This window comes from Benincasa hispida, unplaced genomic scaffold (genome assembly GCF_027475165.1).
Source record: "Benincasa hispida cultivar pf3 unplaced genomic scaffold, pf3_genome.v1.1 HicScf1398, whole genome shotgun sequence".
NCBI classification, from domain to species: Eukaryota; Viridiplantae; Streptophyta; class Magnoliopsida; order Cucurbitales; family Cucurbitaceae; genus Benincasa; species Benincasa hispida.
Window position 1 is genome coordinate 1,308 of NW_028325740.1, and position 15,308 is coordinate 16,615.

The window sequence follows — 15,308 nt, forward strand, 5'->3', positions numbered from 1 at the left end:
CACGAGTGTCCTTTATGAGATTCACTAAGTCTATTACCCTCAAATTATCCAGGGTCTTCATTTTCTCCCTTTTAGTGAATCCATTATCCAACCCGTTTTACCTCTGATTACTCTCTTAATTAGAAGTTTATGTTGGGATTGGTGTCTTAATTCTCCCGGAGTCTCGTTGTTTGTAATGATATACATTGTTTTATGAATAAAATAACTGTTATTTCATTCTGGCATTTACTCATATCCAATAAACAAAGCTCCATGGTTATCTTATGTAAACTTAAGCATGTATATGAGATATACAAGTGGATCATACCTTAAGTGATAACCTAAATAGGTTTGTAGTATAAGGATTAAGGTGGGACACCTGATCCTGGTGACACTACGGATATGGCCCGCTTTGTAGAGGTTTGTAAGTGTTGTAAACTACTACAGATGGTAGATCCTAACCATTCATATGGAGACATGCAAGCAGGATGTCCTTTACAAAGAGTTTGTATAAGACCGGACCACAGGATGACTAAACTCTGTATATAACGTCATTGATACTGGAGACTTACATTTCACCTAAATGACCATAGGTGACACGATCTCAATCCTAAGTATTTTAGGAACTCCTGCCTTTAAGGGCGCGCGGTCCTTTGATTAGTATGGGTAAGAGTGGTCAGATTGCCAACTCAACATGCCTACCTTTTTGGGGATTTGTCTGATTTGGGAGCTGGGAACTCAATACACAAGATGGAATTCACTCCTTCCCCAAAGCAGGGGTAAGTAGAGAGATTGCTCCCTTAAGGGCTGATTTTGGGGCTTAACGTAGTGGCCACATCTTCTCTTTGGAAAAGAGGACTCAGTTATAATAGGACTATGACTTATGCTCATTAGAAAATTTAATGGTACTTAAGGAGTTAGATATAACTATAGGGGCATAATAGTTATTGGTCGAGCTATACTTACGAGCGATCTGTGAAGAATTTTAGCACTTTTGATTGGTTAAGATGGACACATAATATATCTGCGGTAAGGAGAGTTCCGTTGTCAGTCTTTAGTGGAGTGCCTGGTAGTTAACGGATAGTGGATCCTATGACTAAAGAGTTTAGTCAGTTATTCACGTACTATTGGATCTTCAAGCTACAGGTCCATAAGATCCCCTTAGTAGCTCAATGAATTCAATTTGAGGATCAGTTCTTGGTGTTGATTTGAAATGTTCAAATTGACAAGAGGTAATTCGATTATATATGATATGATCAGTATGGTGTATGACATACATCAAATGAAGGATTAATGTAAATGAGATTTATATTAAGTACAATGGAATAGAAAAAAAGCTATAGTTTATATGTTTCATGAAATGAAATATTAAAACTATAGATTATAAATATAGTATGATAAGTTGGTTATCATTTATATTTATAATAATATTAATTATTAGATAATTATATCTTTTTCTCTAATAACCAATTGAGTGGGAGGTTATTGGTGTTTTCATGATAACCGTGAGTTAAAAGAAAAAATGATTTCCTAATTTTAGTAAGATTTGTAAAAATGTGGTTTTGAGATTTCCAATCTCAGAAAATTCTCACAGGAAGTTGTCAAGTAAATAAGATTTACTAAGCGATAGCTTGAATGAGCTAAACGATCGCATAGCTTTTGCTAGGCGATCGCATAGCTTTTCCTAAACGATTGGGCATCAACCTATACGATATGTTTTTCTATCTCCCACTTGCTCAATCATTTACACGATTGTAGTTCCTCCATTTTCTGCCTCAATCCAAGTCCACACAGAGCCCACCCTCTGAATTCTCACACCGAGAATACCAAGGTAACGTTCTTGGTGGTGTCATACTTAACTCGACACTGTCGAGGTTCTGTGGAGGTCATTCATGGTGTTCGGGGTGTTTGTGACCGAGGCGATCGCTTAGTTCAAGTGTGCGGTGTTTGTGTTGTGTAGCGGTCATGTTGGACAAGCGTTCGGGTGTTGCTGTAATCGAGCGTTCGTGATCAAGAAACTCGGAGATGAGTCTACAAAAGTGTATTGCTCTTGTCCTTGATCTTTTGTATAGCATGTTGTAATTTTTGTATTTTAGCATAACCGTATGTTTCCATTTGTGATTGTAATTGTAAAGTTCATATACGATTGTAATTTAGAATGATCCTTCTGCTGCTCATGGAAATCCTCATGTTCAATTTCCTTCAATTGGTATCAGAGTTAGGATGTTCTGATATTCCAAATTTCAATTCTGTTTTGAACCTCTTTTACAGTCATGGTGGGTTTTCTGCATTTGTGTTTAATTGTTAAGTGTATTTGTGGATGGAGTTGATGAATGTTTTCACGTTTAATTGTCTTTGTTTAAAGCTTTCTTCAATTACAAAGTGTTAATTTATAAGGCCCCCTATGTTTTGGGCGTAGTTAACATGCTATCAAGTCTGTAATTCAAAGAGTTTGAGTTAGTCGAGTCGTTTGTGATGAAGTTTCGAAGCATGGAGATGCGGTTCTCAACAAGGAAGAAAACCAAGAGTTGGTAGCATCGTGTAGCCTAAGGTAAACGATCGTTGGGATTTATCTAAGCGATCATGTAGATTTTTCTATACGATCTTGTAGTATTTACTAAACCATCATTTAGCTAATGTTAAACGATGGGGTAAATCATTTACTTTATCGTGTAGCATTGGTTGCCCGATCGCATAGGCGCTGGAGGTAGACGATCGTAGTGGGAGCATATGATGCTCATCATTTAGTAAAAGGTGCGCGCTAGACAATCGTGTAGTTAGCTTGCTTCATCGTTTAGTTACTACCTACACGATCGCGCGGTATACGATACGAAGGCGCTCACTAAATGATCGTTTAAGCGATGGTGCTTTGTCGCATCGTAGTCGTTTAGACGATCGCGTAAGGCTGCCGTTGTGCGGAACGCGTTAGGCGATCGCGTACCTCGGGCTTCATCACTTAGTAAAAGGTACACGATCGTTTAGCTCTGGGAGCATTGTTAAGCATTAGAGCGAAGTGTTTGTTCTTTCGTCTATTTGGAGACGCGTTACTTCGCTCGAGCAATTCAAGACCCGATTCGCCTATTTGAACCGGAGACTCCTTGTTTTTTTAATAGTTAGCTTTAATTTTGTGGTTTTAAGGCAATTTTACCCGGTTCATCAACATTTGTTTATTATACATGTGATGTATGGTGTTTATATGGCAAAGTGTTTGACATATAGTTTAAAACCCACCTTAGGTTGTGAAATTGTTCATGCATCATGTATTATAAATGTAATAATATTGCATGAAGAAATTACATGAAAGCATGTGCATGCATCATGAAATATAATAGTTATATTTTGCATGCAGTGAGCATATTCATGCATCATCCTTTTATTATAAGTGTTATAGTCTAAGTGTGAATGGAAGCATGTTATGCTTGTTTCATTGCTTTTTTTGTATAAGTGTTATATAAAAGAAGTAGCAATGAATGACCAATACATTGAGCATGACACTTAGATTGTTTATAATCGTTATGAATGCTTTGCATGTCTTATCTTTGCATTGTGGTTTTGGTTGTTTTTGTTTATAAGTATTATAAAGGAAATTAGAACTAAAATCAATAAGAAAGAATTTCATGCGGACTTAAGGTGAACTCAAGTTTTTTAAAAGGGTTTTAAAATTGAATTGAGATAGACCTAAGTTCAAATGGTTCTAAAGAGTTTAGTAACCTAGATTAAACTTTTAAAATTTATTTAATAGGATTAAATTGATTGGTATAAAAGATTAAATTTGTTTTAAATATATCTATAAGGGACCTTTTATCTAAGGTGGGTTCTGACTAGCTGGGATTCTTAGGTGGATGGAAACGGAACACCCCTACCTGAGAACCTATCTAGAAAGGTGGTCAAAGACTCCGTTAAAGAGTTTAATGGATGATGATTAAAAGTTGTTTAACTATCCAAGGTAAAAGTTACTCTTGGACAAACATAAAAGTCACTTGGTTAAAATCCTTAGCCATGTTTTTTCTAAGTAAACTAAACCCTAGGTTATAAAATACTCAGTAAGAGGAAGAAATGTATCTTATATGTCTATGATTCCACTTACGTTTATCTCTGAATGTTCACACTGTGAGATTCATGCTTGGCCTTGTGGTGCCCTGGGAGCATCCTCCTTCAGATGGTATTTGCATGAGTCAATATCAAGGTGGACGGAGAGAGTGTTTATAGTAAGTGGGTGAAGGGTGTGTGTCAACACGTCCTATGGTCTCTGTCATTGGTTCACACCGTGAGATCATTCTATACTCCCTCGTGGCGCCCTGAGAGCGTCCCCCTTCGGATGGGTTTTGTACAGTTGGTCAAGATCAAGGTGAACTCCATAAATGGATAGGGTCGCTTTAGGTTTTGCCCCAATCGAATTTTTTCCCTTCGGATTGGCTGCTTGGGGCGGATCTCTAGGGCCTAAAATGGTGGGTCACACTTACGGGAGATTGTTAAGTAAGTTAATGATCTCCTGGCCAAATCAATGATGGTTAGTCGTTATAGAAGCAAATGTTGTTTTGGTATTAATGACTGGTTGAGAACTTCTCAATTCAGAGGAAGGATAATTGACCTCCCTTCGGCGGCTTTTGCCCTAAACCTTTGAAGCGTCATTGCGAAACTTGATGTCACATGGGATTCATATTAGTTTTGCTAAAACCTTATTTGATGTTGTTTGTTTTACAATGGGTATTTTCTTAAAACCTAATGTAGGTCAATGTGTTTTCTTTTCAGCAACTCGTTAGTATTTCTGTTTAATGCTTTTAATATGATCGTATACATACAGTGGAAAGAATCGTCTGAAACGTATTTCGTGGTAAACGACCTCGAATTTTTCATGGTTGAGGAATGTCCTCAAGTCTCGATCCTTGATGCACCGCGAAGTGTTCATAATGCATATGAAATGTGGTTGGCCCGACTTCATATTTTGGCTAACATACCTGATGTTTTGGCCAAAAGGGTTGAGAACATGGTCATTGCATGCGAGATCATGGACTCGTTGCAAGATTTGTTTGAACGTCAGTTCTTACTTTTCGAGCATAAAGGGATGGATGACAAAACCAGTAGTGTCCGTTGTTCTAACACCTATCCCACTACTCTCTAAAAGAGGGGGAAAGACAGTAAATCTGATTTATTGGTCTTGGAGACGTATTTGGTAAAGAATGATGATTCTGTCTGGATCTTAGATTCGGGTGCTACCAATCATGTCAGTTCCTCTTACCAAGGATTCAGTTCCTGGAAAACGTTGCCACAAGGAGAGATGACTTTATGAATCGGTTGTTGCTGTAGGTAGGTAGGCTGAAGTTATTTGTTGACAAGAAACGTTATCTGTTACTGGATAATGTTTTTGTAGTTTCTCATATTAAGAGGAACTTAATCTTAGTTTCTTGTCTCATTGAACAAGGGTACACCATCTCCTTTTTTTAGAATAAAGTGTTTATTTTCAAGAATGGAACGAAGTTTGGTTATGATTCAATGGAAAGTAACTTATATATACTAAGGTCGTTAGTCATAAAAGCCTTGTTTAACACTGAAATGTTCAGTACGGCAACAACAGCTAAAAAATCAAAGGTTTCTCCTAAGGAAAACGTCCATCATTGGCATCTATAGTTAGGTCACATCAACTTCAATAGGATTGAGAAGTTGGTGAAAAGTGGACTTCTAAAGAGTTTAGAAGAAAACTCCTTGTCGGTATGTGAATCATGCCTCAAAGGCAAGATGACCAAACAACCTTTTACTGGAAAAGGTTACAAAGCCAAGGAAACCTTGGAGCTTGTACATTCAAACCTCTGTGGTCTGATGAATGTTAGGGCTTAGGGTGGGTATGAATATTTCATCTCTTTCATAGATGATTATTCAAGATACAGGTATCTCTACCTAATGCAACGTAAGTCTGAAGCCCTTGACAAGTTCAAGGAGTATAAGGCTGAAGTTGAAAACTTGTTGGGTAAGAAGATAAAAACACTACGATCTGATCGTGGTAGAGAGTGTATGGACCTCCAATTCCAGAACTATATTATAGAACATGGGATTGCGTCCCAACTCTCGGCCCCTGGTACACCTCAACAGAATGGTGTATTAGAAAGGAAAAACAGAACCTTGTTGGACATGGTTCGGTCTATGATGAGTTATGCTCATCTTCCAGACTCGTTTTGGGGTTTTGAATTGGAGATTGCATGCTATATTCTGAACAACGTTTCCTCGAAAAGTGTTTCTGAAACACCTTTGAGTTGTGAAGAGGCCAAAAAGGTAGTTTACGCCACTTCAAGATTTAGGACTGTCTAGCACATGTGGTCGTGACTAGCCCAAAGAAGTTAGAACCGGGTTCGAAGGTTTGCCTCTTTGTAGGCCACTCCAAGGAAACTAGAGGCTATGATCCAAGTAAGAACAAACTGTTTGTTTCTACAAATGCTATCTTCTTGGAAGAAGGCCACATTCGGGATCATAAGCCACGAAGTAAGCTCGTTTTGCGTGAGATTTCTAGTGGGATTGAGACTGCTAAGGGTTCAACAAGAGTTGTTGAACAGGCCGACAGATCAACAAGACTTGTTGAGGTCGGTACATCTAGCCAACCAACTCAAGAGTTGAGACTGTCTCGACGTAGTGGGAGGGTTATGAACCCACCAGATCGCTACATGGGTTTGACTGAAGCCCAAAACGTCATTTCGAATGATAGGGTTGAGGATCCGTTGTCTTTTAAGAAAGCAATGGAGGATGTTGACAAGGATGAATGGATTAAAGCCATGAACCAAGAAATGGAGTCTATGTACTTCAATAACGTCTGGGAGCTTGTTGATCCACCTGATGGGGTAAGACCTATTGGGTGTAAGCAGATCTATAAGTGAAAGAGAGGTGTGGATGGAAAGGTGCAAATCTTTAAGGCTCGACTCGTGGCAAAGGGTTATACCGAGGTTGATTGAGTTGACTATGAGGAAACTTTCTCACTTGTTGTCATGCTCAAGTCTATTAGGATTTTCCTATCCATAGCCACATTTTATGATTATGAAATATGGCAAATGGACGTCAAGACTGCCTTTCTTAATGGTAATCTTGAGAATACCATTTGTATGACTCAATCAGAGGGGTTCATAGTTCCAAATCAAGAGCAAAAATTTTGCAAGCTTAATAGGTCCATTTATGGGCTGAAATAAGCATCTAGATCTTGGAACATCATATTTGACACTACGGTCAAGTCGTTTGGCTTTGATCAAAACGTTGATGAGCCTTGTGTTTACAAGAAGATCATCAACAGCTTAGTAGCTTTCCTAGTACTGTATGTGGATGATATCTTACTCATTGGGAATGATGTAGGGTATCTGACTGACATTAAGAAATTGCTAGCTGCCTAATTTCAAATGAAAGATTTGGGTGAGGCACAGTATGTTCTAGAGATCCAAATCATTCAGGATCAAGAACAAACGGTTAGCCCTGTCTCAAGCATCATACATCGATCAAATGTTGATCAGGTATAGGATGCAAGATCCCAAGAAAGGTTTGTTACCCTTCAGGCATGGAATCGTTTTGTCTAAGGATCAATGTCCTAAGACACCTCAAGAAGTTGAGGAGATGAGACGGATTCCCTATGCTTCAGTTGTAGGAAGCTTGATGTATGCAATGTTGTGTACCATACCCGACATTTGTTATGCAGTAGGCATTGTCAGTCGATATCAGTTCAATCCAGGATTTGATCACTGGACGGCAGTCAAGACGATCCTCAAGTATCTTTGGAGCACGAGGGACTACATGCTCGTGTATGGAGATAAGGATCTGATGCTTATAGGATACACGAACTCTAACCTTTAGACCGATAGAGATTCTCGCAAATCGACATCGGGGTCAGTTTTCACTCTGAATGAAGAGGCTATAGTGTGGCAAAGCATCAAGCAAAGATGCATCGCAGACTCCACTATGGAAGTCGAATACGTAGCCACTTGTGAAGTAGCTAAGAAGGCTGTTTGGCTGACGAAATTCCTTTCAGATTTGGAAGTTGTTCCAAATATGGATTTGCCTATCACTCTTTATTGTGATAACAGCAGGGCTGTGGAAAATTTAAAAGAGCCTCAAAGTCATCGTCGGGGTAAGCATATAGAGCGAAAATACCACTTAATCAGGGAGATTGTGCATCACGGTGATGTGATAGTTACGAAGATCGCATCGAAGCACAACGTTGTTGATCCCTTTCCAAAGATTCTCACAGCTAAAGTGTTCGAGGGTCACCTGGAGAGTCTGGGTCTACGAGACATGTGGCACCTTGTCTAGGGCAAGTGGGACATGATACTGGGTAGGTCCTAGTTTATTGTATATTGTACATATTTATATTGTATTGTACATTAGTCTCCCGAGGCATTAGGACAAGTGGGAGATTGTTGAGATTGGTGTCCTAATTCTCCCGGAGTCTCGTTGCTTATAATGATACACATTGTTTTATGAATAAAATAACTGTTATGTCATTTTGGCATTTACTCATATCCAATAAACAAAGCTCCATGATTATCTTATGTAAACTTAATTAAGCATGTATATGAGATATACAAGTGGATCATGCCTTAAATGATAACCTAAATAGGTTTATAGTATAAGGATTAAGGTGGGATATCTGATCCTTTAACACTACGGATACAGCCCGCCTTGTAGAGGTTTGCAAGTGTTGTAAACGTCTACAGATGGTAGATCCTGACCATTTATGTGGAGATATGCGAACGGGAATGTCCTATACAAAGAGTTTGTATAAGACCGAACCACGAGATAACTAGACTCTATATATAACACCGTTGATACTAGAGACTTACATCTCACCTAAACAACCATAGGTGACACGATCTCAATCCTGAGTGTTTTGGGAACTCTTACTTTTGAGGGCGCGCGGTCCTTTGATTAGTATGAGTGAGAGTGGCCAGATTGTCAACTCAACATGCCTACCTTTTTGGGAACTTATCTGATTTGGGAGCTGGGAACTCAATACACTAGATGAAATTCACTTCTTCCCCAAAGCAGGGGTAAGTAGAGAGATTGCTCCTTTAAGGGCTGATTCTGAGGCTTGAACATAGTGGCCACAGCTTCTCCTTAGAAGAGAGAACTCAGTTATAGTAGGACTATGACTTATGTTCATTAGAGGATTCAATGGTACTTAAGGAGTTAGATGTAACTATAGGGGCATAACGGTTATTGGCCAAGCTATACTTACGAGCGATCTGTGAAGGGTTGTCGCACTGTTGATTGGTTAAGATGAACACATACTATATCTGTGGTAAGAAGAGTTCAATTGTCGATCTTTAGTGGAGTGCCTGGCAATTAACGGATGGTGGATCCCGTGACTAAAGAGTTTAGTCAGTTATTCACGTACCATTGGAGCTTCAAGCTATAGGTTCATAAGGTCCCCTTAGTAGTTCAATGGATTCAATTTGAGGATCAGTTCTTGGTGTTGATTTGAAATGTTCAAATTGACAAGAGGTAATTCGATTATATATGATATGATCAGTATGGTGTATGAGATACATGAAGTGAAGGATTAATGTAAATGAGATTTACATTAAGTACCATGGAATAAAAAAAGAACTATGGTTTATATGTTTCATGAGATGAAATATTAAAACTATAGGTTATAAATATAGTATGATAAGTTGGTTATCATCTATATTCATAATATTATTAATAATTGGATAATTATCTCTTTTTCTCTAATAACCAATTGAGTGGGAGGTTATTGGTATTTTCATGGTAACCGTGAGTTAAAAAAAAAATGTTTTCCTAATTTTAGTAAGATTTGTAAAAATGTGGTTTTGAGATTTCCAATCTCAGAAAATTCTCACGGGAAGTTGTCAAGTAAATAAGATTTACTAAGCGACAACGATCATTAAGTGTTATTAGGTGATAGATACTCAACTAAGCGATGAGCTAAACGATCGCATAGCTTTTGCTAGGCGATCGCATAGCTTTTCCTAAATGATTAGGCATCGACCTATACGATAGGTTTTTCCATCTCCCACTTGTTCAATCGTTTACACGATTGTAGTTCCTCCATTTTTTGCCTCAATCCAAGTCCACATAGAACCCACCCTCTGGATTCTCATACTGAGAATTCCAAGGTAACCTTCTTGGTGGTGTCATACTCAACTCGACATTATCGAGGTTCTATGGACGCCGTTCATGGTGTTCGGGGCATTCGTGACCTAGGTGATCTCTTTGTTCGAGTGCGCGGTGTTCGTGCTGTGTAGCGGTCATGTTGGACGAGCATTCGGGTGGATCTGTATTGCTGTGATCGAGCATTCGTGATCAAGGAACTCGAAGATGAGTCTACAAAAGTGTGTTACTCTTGTTCTTGATCTTTTGTATAGTATGTTGTAATTTCTGTATTTTAGCATAACCATATGTTTCCATTTGTGATTGTAATTGTAAAGTTCATATACGATTGTAATTTGGAATGATCCTTCCGCTGCTCATGGAAATCCTCGTGTTCAATTTCCTTCAGTTTAGACTTAGTCTAGAGTCTTTGAACACATTCTCAACTTGTGAATTTCCTTGATACACCCCCGAAAGGGAGTAAACTTAGGGAGCATAAACGAAATTCTGTAAAACAGTATTAGTTGTAACAAACAATTATTTTCCACTAATTGTTATGTCTATATAAAATTGCTCAATATGAAAGGTTGAATGGCTATTAGGCATCACAAAAGAGTGGTATCTGTTATTTTCATGCCATCTTTCGGGTGAATGAGGAAAAGTTCGGAAGGGGATGTGACACGAAAGCTAGTAGGGAATAAATTTTAAAAAACGGTGAAAATGAACATGTGATTAAGAAAGTAATTCCAACGAATTATTAATAATCAATTTTATCAAATACTTAAAAGTAGTTAAAGTAGATGGGTGGTGAACACAAAGGGGGCGTTTGGATTGAGGGAGTTGAGATGGGAATAAAGGTGGGAATGGGTAAGAAATACACATTTTTTGTTTGGTACAACTTTTGATGATTTGGGCATGGAAATAAGTTATTCTCATGTATTCCTTATACCCATGGATAATACCCATCAAAAAGTGTGGTTTTTTTAGTGCCCCTCATGAATTTATCCTTTTATTTTATATTATTAAAATTAATTAATATATGGATTTTATAATTTAGAAAATTATATTAAATTTTAAATTATAATATTTGAATTTAACTACTCCAGATTCATAAATAAATTAATTAATTATATAATAAACGGTAAAGAACCGATACATTAATACTATTAATTCATTAGTAAATTATATATATAGTTAATTATCATTATGATTAATATTTTATGAGATTATTTTTTAATAATTATAATTAGTTTATCATTGATTAATTATAATTCATTATTTTTTAATCACAAAATGTTATATTTATTTTTTAAACTGATTTTGATTGTTTAATTAATTAATACATCATATTTATATAAATTCATCAAATTGATACATCAAATTATGTAATCAAGTAACTTTAATTATAAATTACTCATTTTAAAAATATTTGTAATTAATAATTTTAATTAATATTATTATTTCATAGTTAAATAATTGTTTTTACTCAAAATTTTGAATTGAATTTATTGTTAATCAATTAAATCTATCAAAAATTTATGGAGGTGTCCATGATTAATTTTATAAATAAAATACAAAGTTAATTTGTTACCATAAAATATTTATAACATTCTCATGTACATCCAAACACAATCATCCTTATTTCTATGTATACTTAATTCTTGGATATCTTTAAAATCTTAAACCAAACGATCTCAAAAAGATTCTCAGGGATGGACTAGAATTCTTCTACACTGGCTGGTTAATCTTGTCCTTGACAAGGATAATTTATGTCCTTCAAGGTTTGTTGTTTGTTTTCCTTGGAAAACAAAATCATTAATGCTTATAGTTTCTTTAACCTCCCATTCACTTGGATTACATTAATTTCTAGATATTTCATCTTTCTACTATTAGATCAAATGGGAATCTTTAAAATATATCAAACAAATAAATGAAAATGATACATCGTCGGTTGCAATCATAGATTAAAATATCAAATATATCGTTCATGAACATAGTTTAATTACCATAAAATATGTAATATCAAGTTGTTTTACTTCTAAATTAAGTTACAAATATTATTAATATTTATATACATATTTTTTTATTTACGAATAATTCAAACTATAAACATTTTGATTGTTAACACATGACATATAAATTTTATTTATATTCATATTAGAACTCATAGTTTTTTGTCTTACATGTATTTATTAAAAAATATATATATTAAAAATAATAATTAATCCTTAATATTGATATCGAATCCTCCAATTTAAAGAATACACTGATTTATCGACAAATATTTTAATTCTTAGTTGCAATATCATGTCACAATATTGGAGTCTTCTTTTTTACTAATCCTCTTAGGAGGAGACATTCTTTCTATTCAAGAGTAGTGAGCTATTTTCAAATATAGAAAATAAATCAAAATATTTACGAAATATAAGAAAAGTATAGAATATATCAATGATAGATATTAATAGATTCTAAAATTTTCTTATATTTTGTAAATATTTTCGGCCATGTGAAATAATTTTCCATTAAATTAAAAGAGTTAATTAGTATAGTGTTCCAAAAATATGTAGTATGTAATGTATACTAAACTATATGAAAATAATAAATATACATAAAAAAATCATAAATTAATTAATAATAACTTATATTCAACTTAATAATTAGTAAATCAACTAGTTTTATGCACATTTCAAACCGTCGTTTCATATCTAAAAATATGAAAATCAACACTCTTTTCAAGTTTCTATTTTCAAATTGTTTACCAAAACGACTTTTAGTGTCTATCCTTAACAAATCCACACCAAAGCAGATTGCGATAATGATCCACTCTCATTCATTCATATTCGTGGTTCGAAATACTTCTAAAAATCCAATTGATTTTGTCAAATATCTAACCAAATCTTACTAAAAGAAACAAAATGGCTAACTGATAAGTAACATCAAGATATGGCAATCAGAATGAAGGATCGTTATCATTTTTAAATAAATCGTATCTTTTGGAAAAGAAAACTGTAGTGTTTGTTACATATTCCTCCACTTGTACAACTCACATCAGTCAAAGCCTCTAAGGGAGCGACCACTATGAACCAAGAAGCCCATCATACCGAAATCACAATTGCCTACATCTTCAAATCAGGAGCTTCTCAATCGCATCCTAAATATCAAAAAGAACGGCCATAACATGTTACCAGGAGGGTCATTTAGAAAAGAAGGGAGAAATTTACTGGTGTCAATCAGTTACCTTGAGTTGTTGTATTTGCGACTTCAATTGGCTTCCTTCGTTTGTGGTCACAGAACAAGCTATAACAGGCCTTGTAACTCCACAAGCTCGGCCAAGTGCTTGCTTAGACGGGACAAACACATAGGGCACATTCTGCAAAATCAAATAGAACACTACTTCCATCGTTACTATGAAACAGCCATCAAATACTATGTTGGAATGGGAACACCCAATAACCTGATTTTGACAGTCCTATTTTTATACTAAAAGTAGCATACTGAAGCAATGTTCAAAGTCAGTCTCCTGGCAGGAAACTAGGACTGGATAAAATACCAATCAGAAGAAAGGCTAACTACTTCCAACTAAACTTCAATTGTGGGGAAAGTTTTCTTATCCCAATTCATTATGTATTAAAATAATTGAGGATAAAATGCCAAGCGAACCATTAAACAAAAACCAAAAAAAAAAAAAAGAATAGACATCTCTATTGATACATTTTTAAATTATAATCCACTTTTGTAAACACAAATTGGGAGGGGGTTGTAAGCTATACTGAGGAGTGGTCTTTGGCTTTTGGAGGTTGCAATGCAATTATTGGAATACTTGATAACATTTGTCATATATATATATATATATATATATATACGTACACCAAACACAAAAGATGAGAAGCTACCAAAAAATGAGCACCACTAAGAAGCTTCCAAATAAAAAGGCCTAGAGCAGTTTATTGGGGTATGTCAATTAGAGAGACTAGGGGAGGGCTGCGGATCACAGTTGAAGGAGTCAGTCAATCTACTGATCTACATCATGACAGATATGGACAACAGTAGATGCAAACTACTGAAAAACAAGTGCAGCTTGTCTGAAAGAAGACAAAAATTTCAGAAAAGGCAAACGTCCATGCAGTTATACTCTCCTCCCATTCTTGCAATGTTTCTTTAATTAGTCATTTAAAGGGGAAAAGGTAAATAAACATCTTTGATCTTATTAAGGAAAGGTAAGAAAAATGTAAGAAGTTCGGTAAGCAGATTTATTGACAGAGAACAACAACCGGCCAGTTAACTTCTCAAATCTGATTTAGCTACAGCCTCTTTGGCAGGTCAAGAACAAGGACATCAGTTAATTTTTCACACCCTTATCTTGGTACATGTAGCCTCAAAACCCAGAAAACAAAATCAAGCAGAACAAGCATAAAGATACAAAACAAAAACAAAATCTTCTCTCTTGAGGAGGATTGAAGAGTACCTTATCCTCTGCTAACAGAGGAAGATGGAGGAGGATTTCAAGGGGCTCGGTGTCTGCAGCCATTACAACGAACTCAGATATACCTCTGTTAAGCGTCTTGGTTGCTGGAAAAAATCACACAGAATACAGAATCATTTCACAGAACATACAGAATAGAAACAAATCTCATTCGTGTGTTATGGAACTGTAGAATGAAGAGAGGTCTACCTTCATTGGCACCCTTCTTGATTTGCTTGTAGTTAGTAGCTTGTTGAACAAGATCAAGAATGGTGATTGTAAGTTGGGCGTCAGCCAAAGGGTAGGCCTTCGGGTTTACTTTTTCTGCAGTCTGCCAATTTACATCACAAATACATAAAGTTGCACTCAATATCAAACAGAAAGAGAAGAGAAAGAGAGAGTACCATTTTTTGTACGAAGATTAAGGAAGCAGAGACTCAGGATTTTCAGGAATTTGGAGGAGGAGATGAGACTTTGGAATTAGGGCTTTAGATCGGCAACAGAGAGTTAGGGTTTTCTGTTTCAATCGGCGTCTTTATTTAATTGGATTCAAATTTTTAGTTTAAAATCCCTTTTTATACACTTCACAAAATTTAGGAATAGTATCCCATTTTGTTTTTTGATTCTAAACAGATCACAGACTTGTTTCTAAAATTATTTTTAGAATACAATGTTTTTAGTGTTTTTCTTTTTTTATATATGTGAGTGTCTAAGGTGTCAAGTATATCTAGATTTTAAAATCTTTTAAAAAATTAAAATTTAATATGTATAAGTATAATATTCCGTGGGA

At 35.8% G+C, this 15,308-nt stretch overlaps 1 protein-coding gene and 1 non-coding gene across 2 annotated transcripts; both read right to left on the bottom strand.

The window, feature by feature from the left end:
• Positions 1 to 13,000: 13,000 nt before the first annotated feature.
• Positions 13,001 to 15,064, bottom strand: LOC150031218 (uncharacterized). The gene is made up of 5 exons (XM_090309163.1): positions 14,923 to 15,064; positions 14,729 to 14,849; positions 14,522 to 14,625; positions 13,295 to 13,426; positions 13,001 to 13,207 (listed from the first exon to the last, which is right to left on the bottom strand). The coding sequence occupies exons 1-5, from the start codon at positions 14,923 to 14,925 to the stop codon at positions 13,181 to 13,183; spliced, it is 387 nt and encodes a 128-aa protein (XP_090165289.1). The 5' UTR covers positions 14,926 to 15,064; the 3' UTR covers positions 13,001 to 13,180.
• Positions 14,281 to 14,366, bottom strand: LOC120072394 (small nucleolar RNA snoR109). Its single transcript, XR_005480455.1, has one exon. It is a non-coding gene; the product is annotated as a small nucleolar RNA snoR109 (small nucleolar RNA).
• Positions 15,065 to 15,308: the final 244 nt, after the last annotated feature.

Bases quoted from the DNA above. Each gene is read 5' to 3' on its own strand.
- LOC150031218 (XM_090309163.1), bottom strand. The intron at 14,626-14,728 runs GTAGACCTCTCT...GATTTTTTCCAG, and splicing joins CAAGAAGGGTGCCAATGAAG to CAACCAAGACGCTTAACAGA. The intron at 13,427-14,521 runs GTACTCTTCAAT...TTGATTTTGCAG, and splicing joins CTCTGTTAGCAGAGGATAAG to AATGTGCCCTATGTGTTTGT.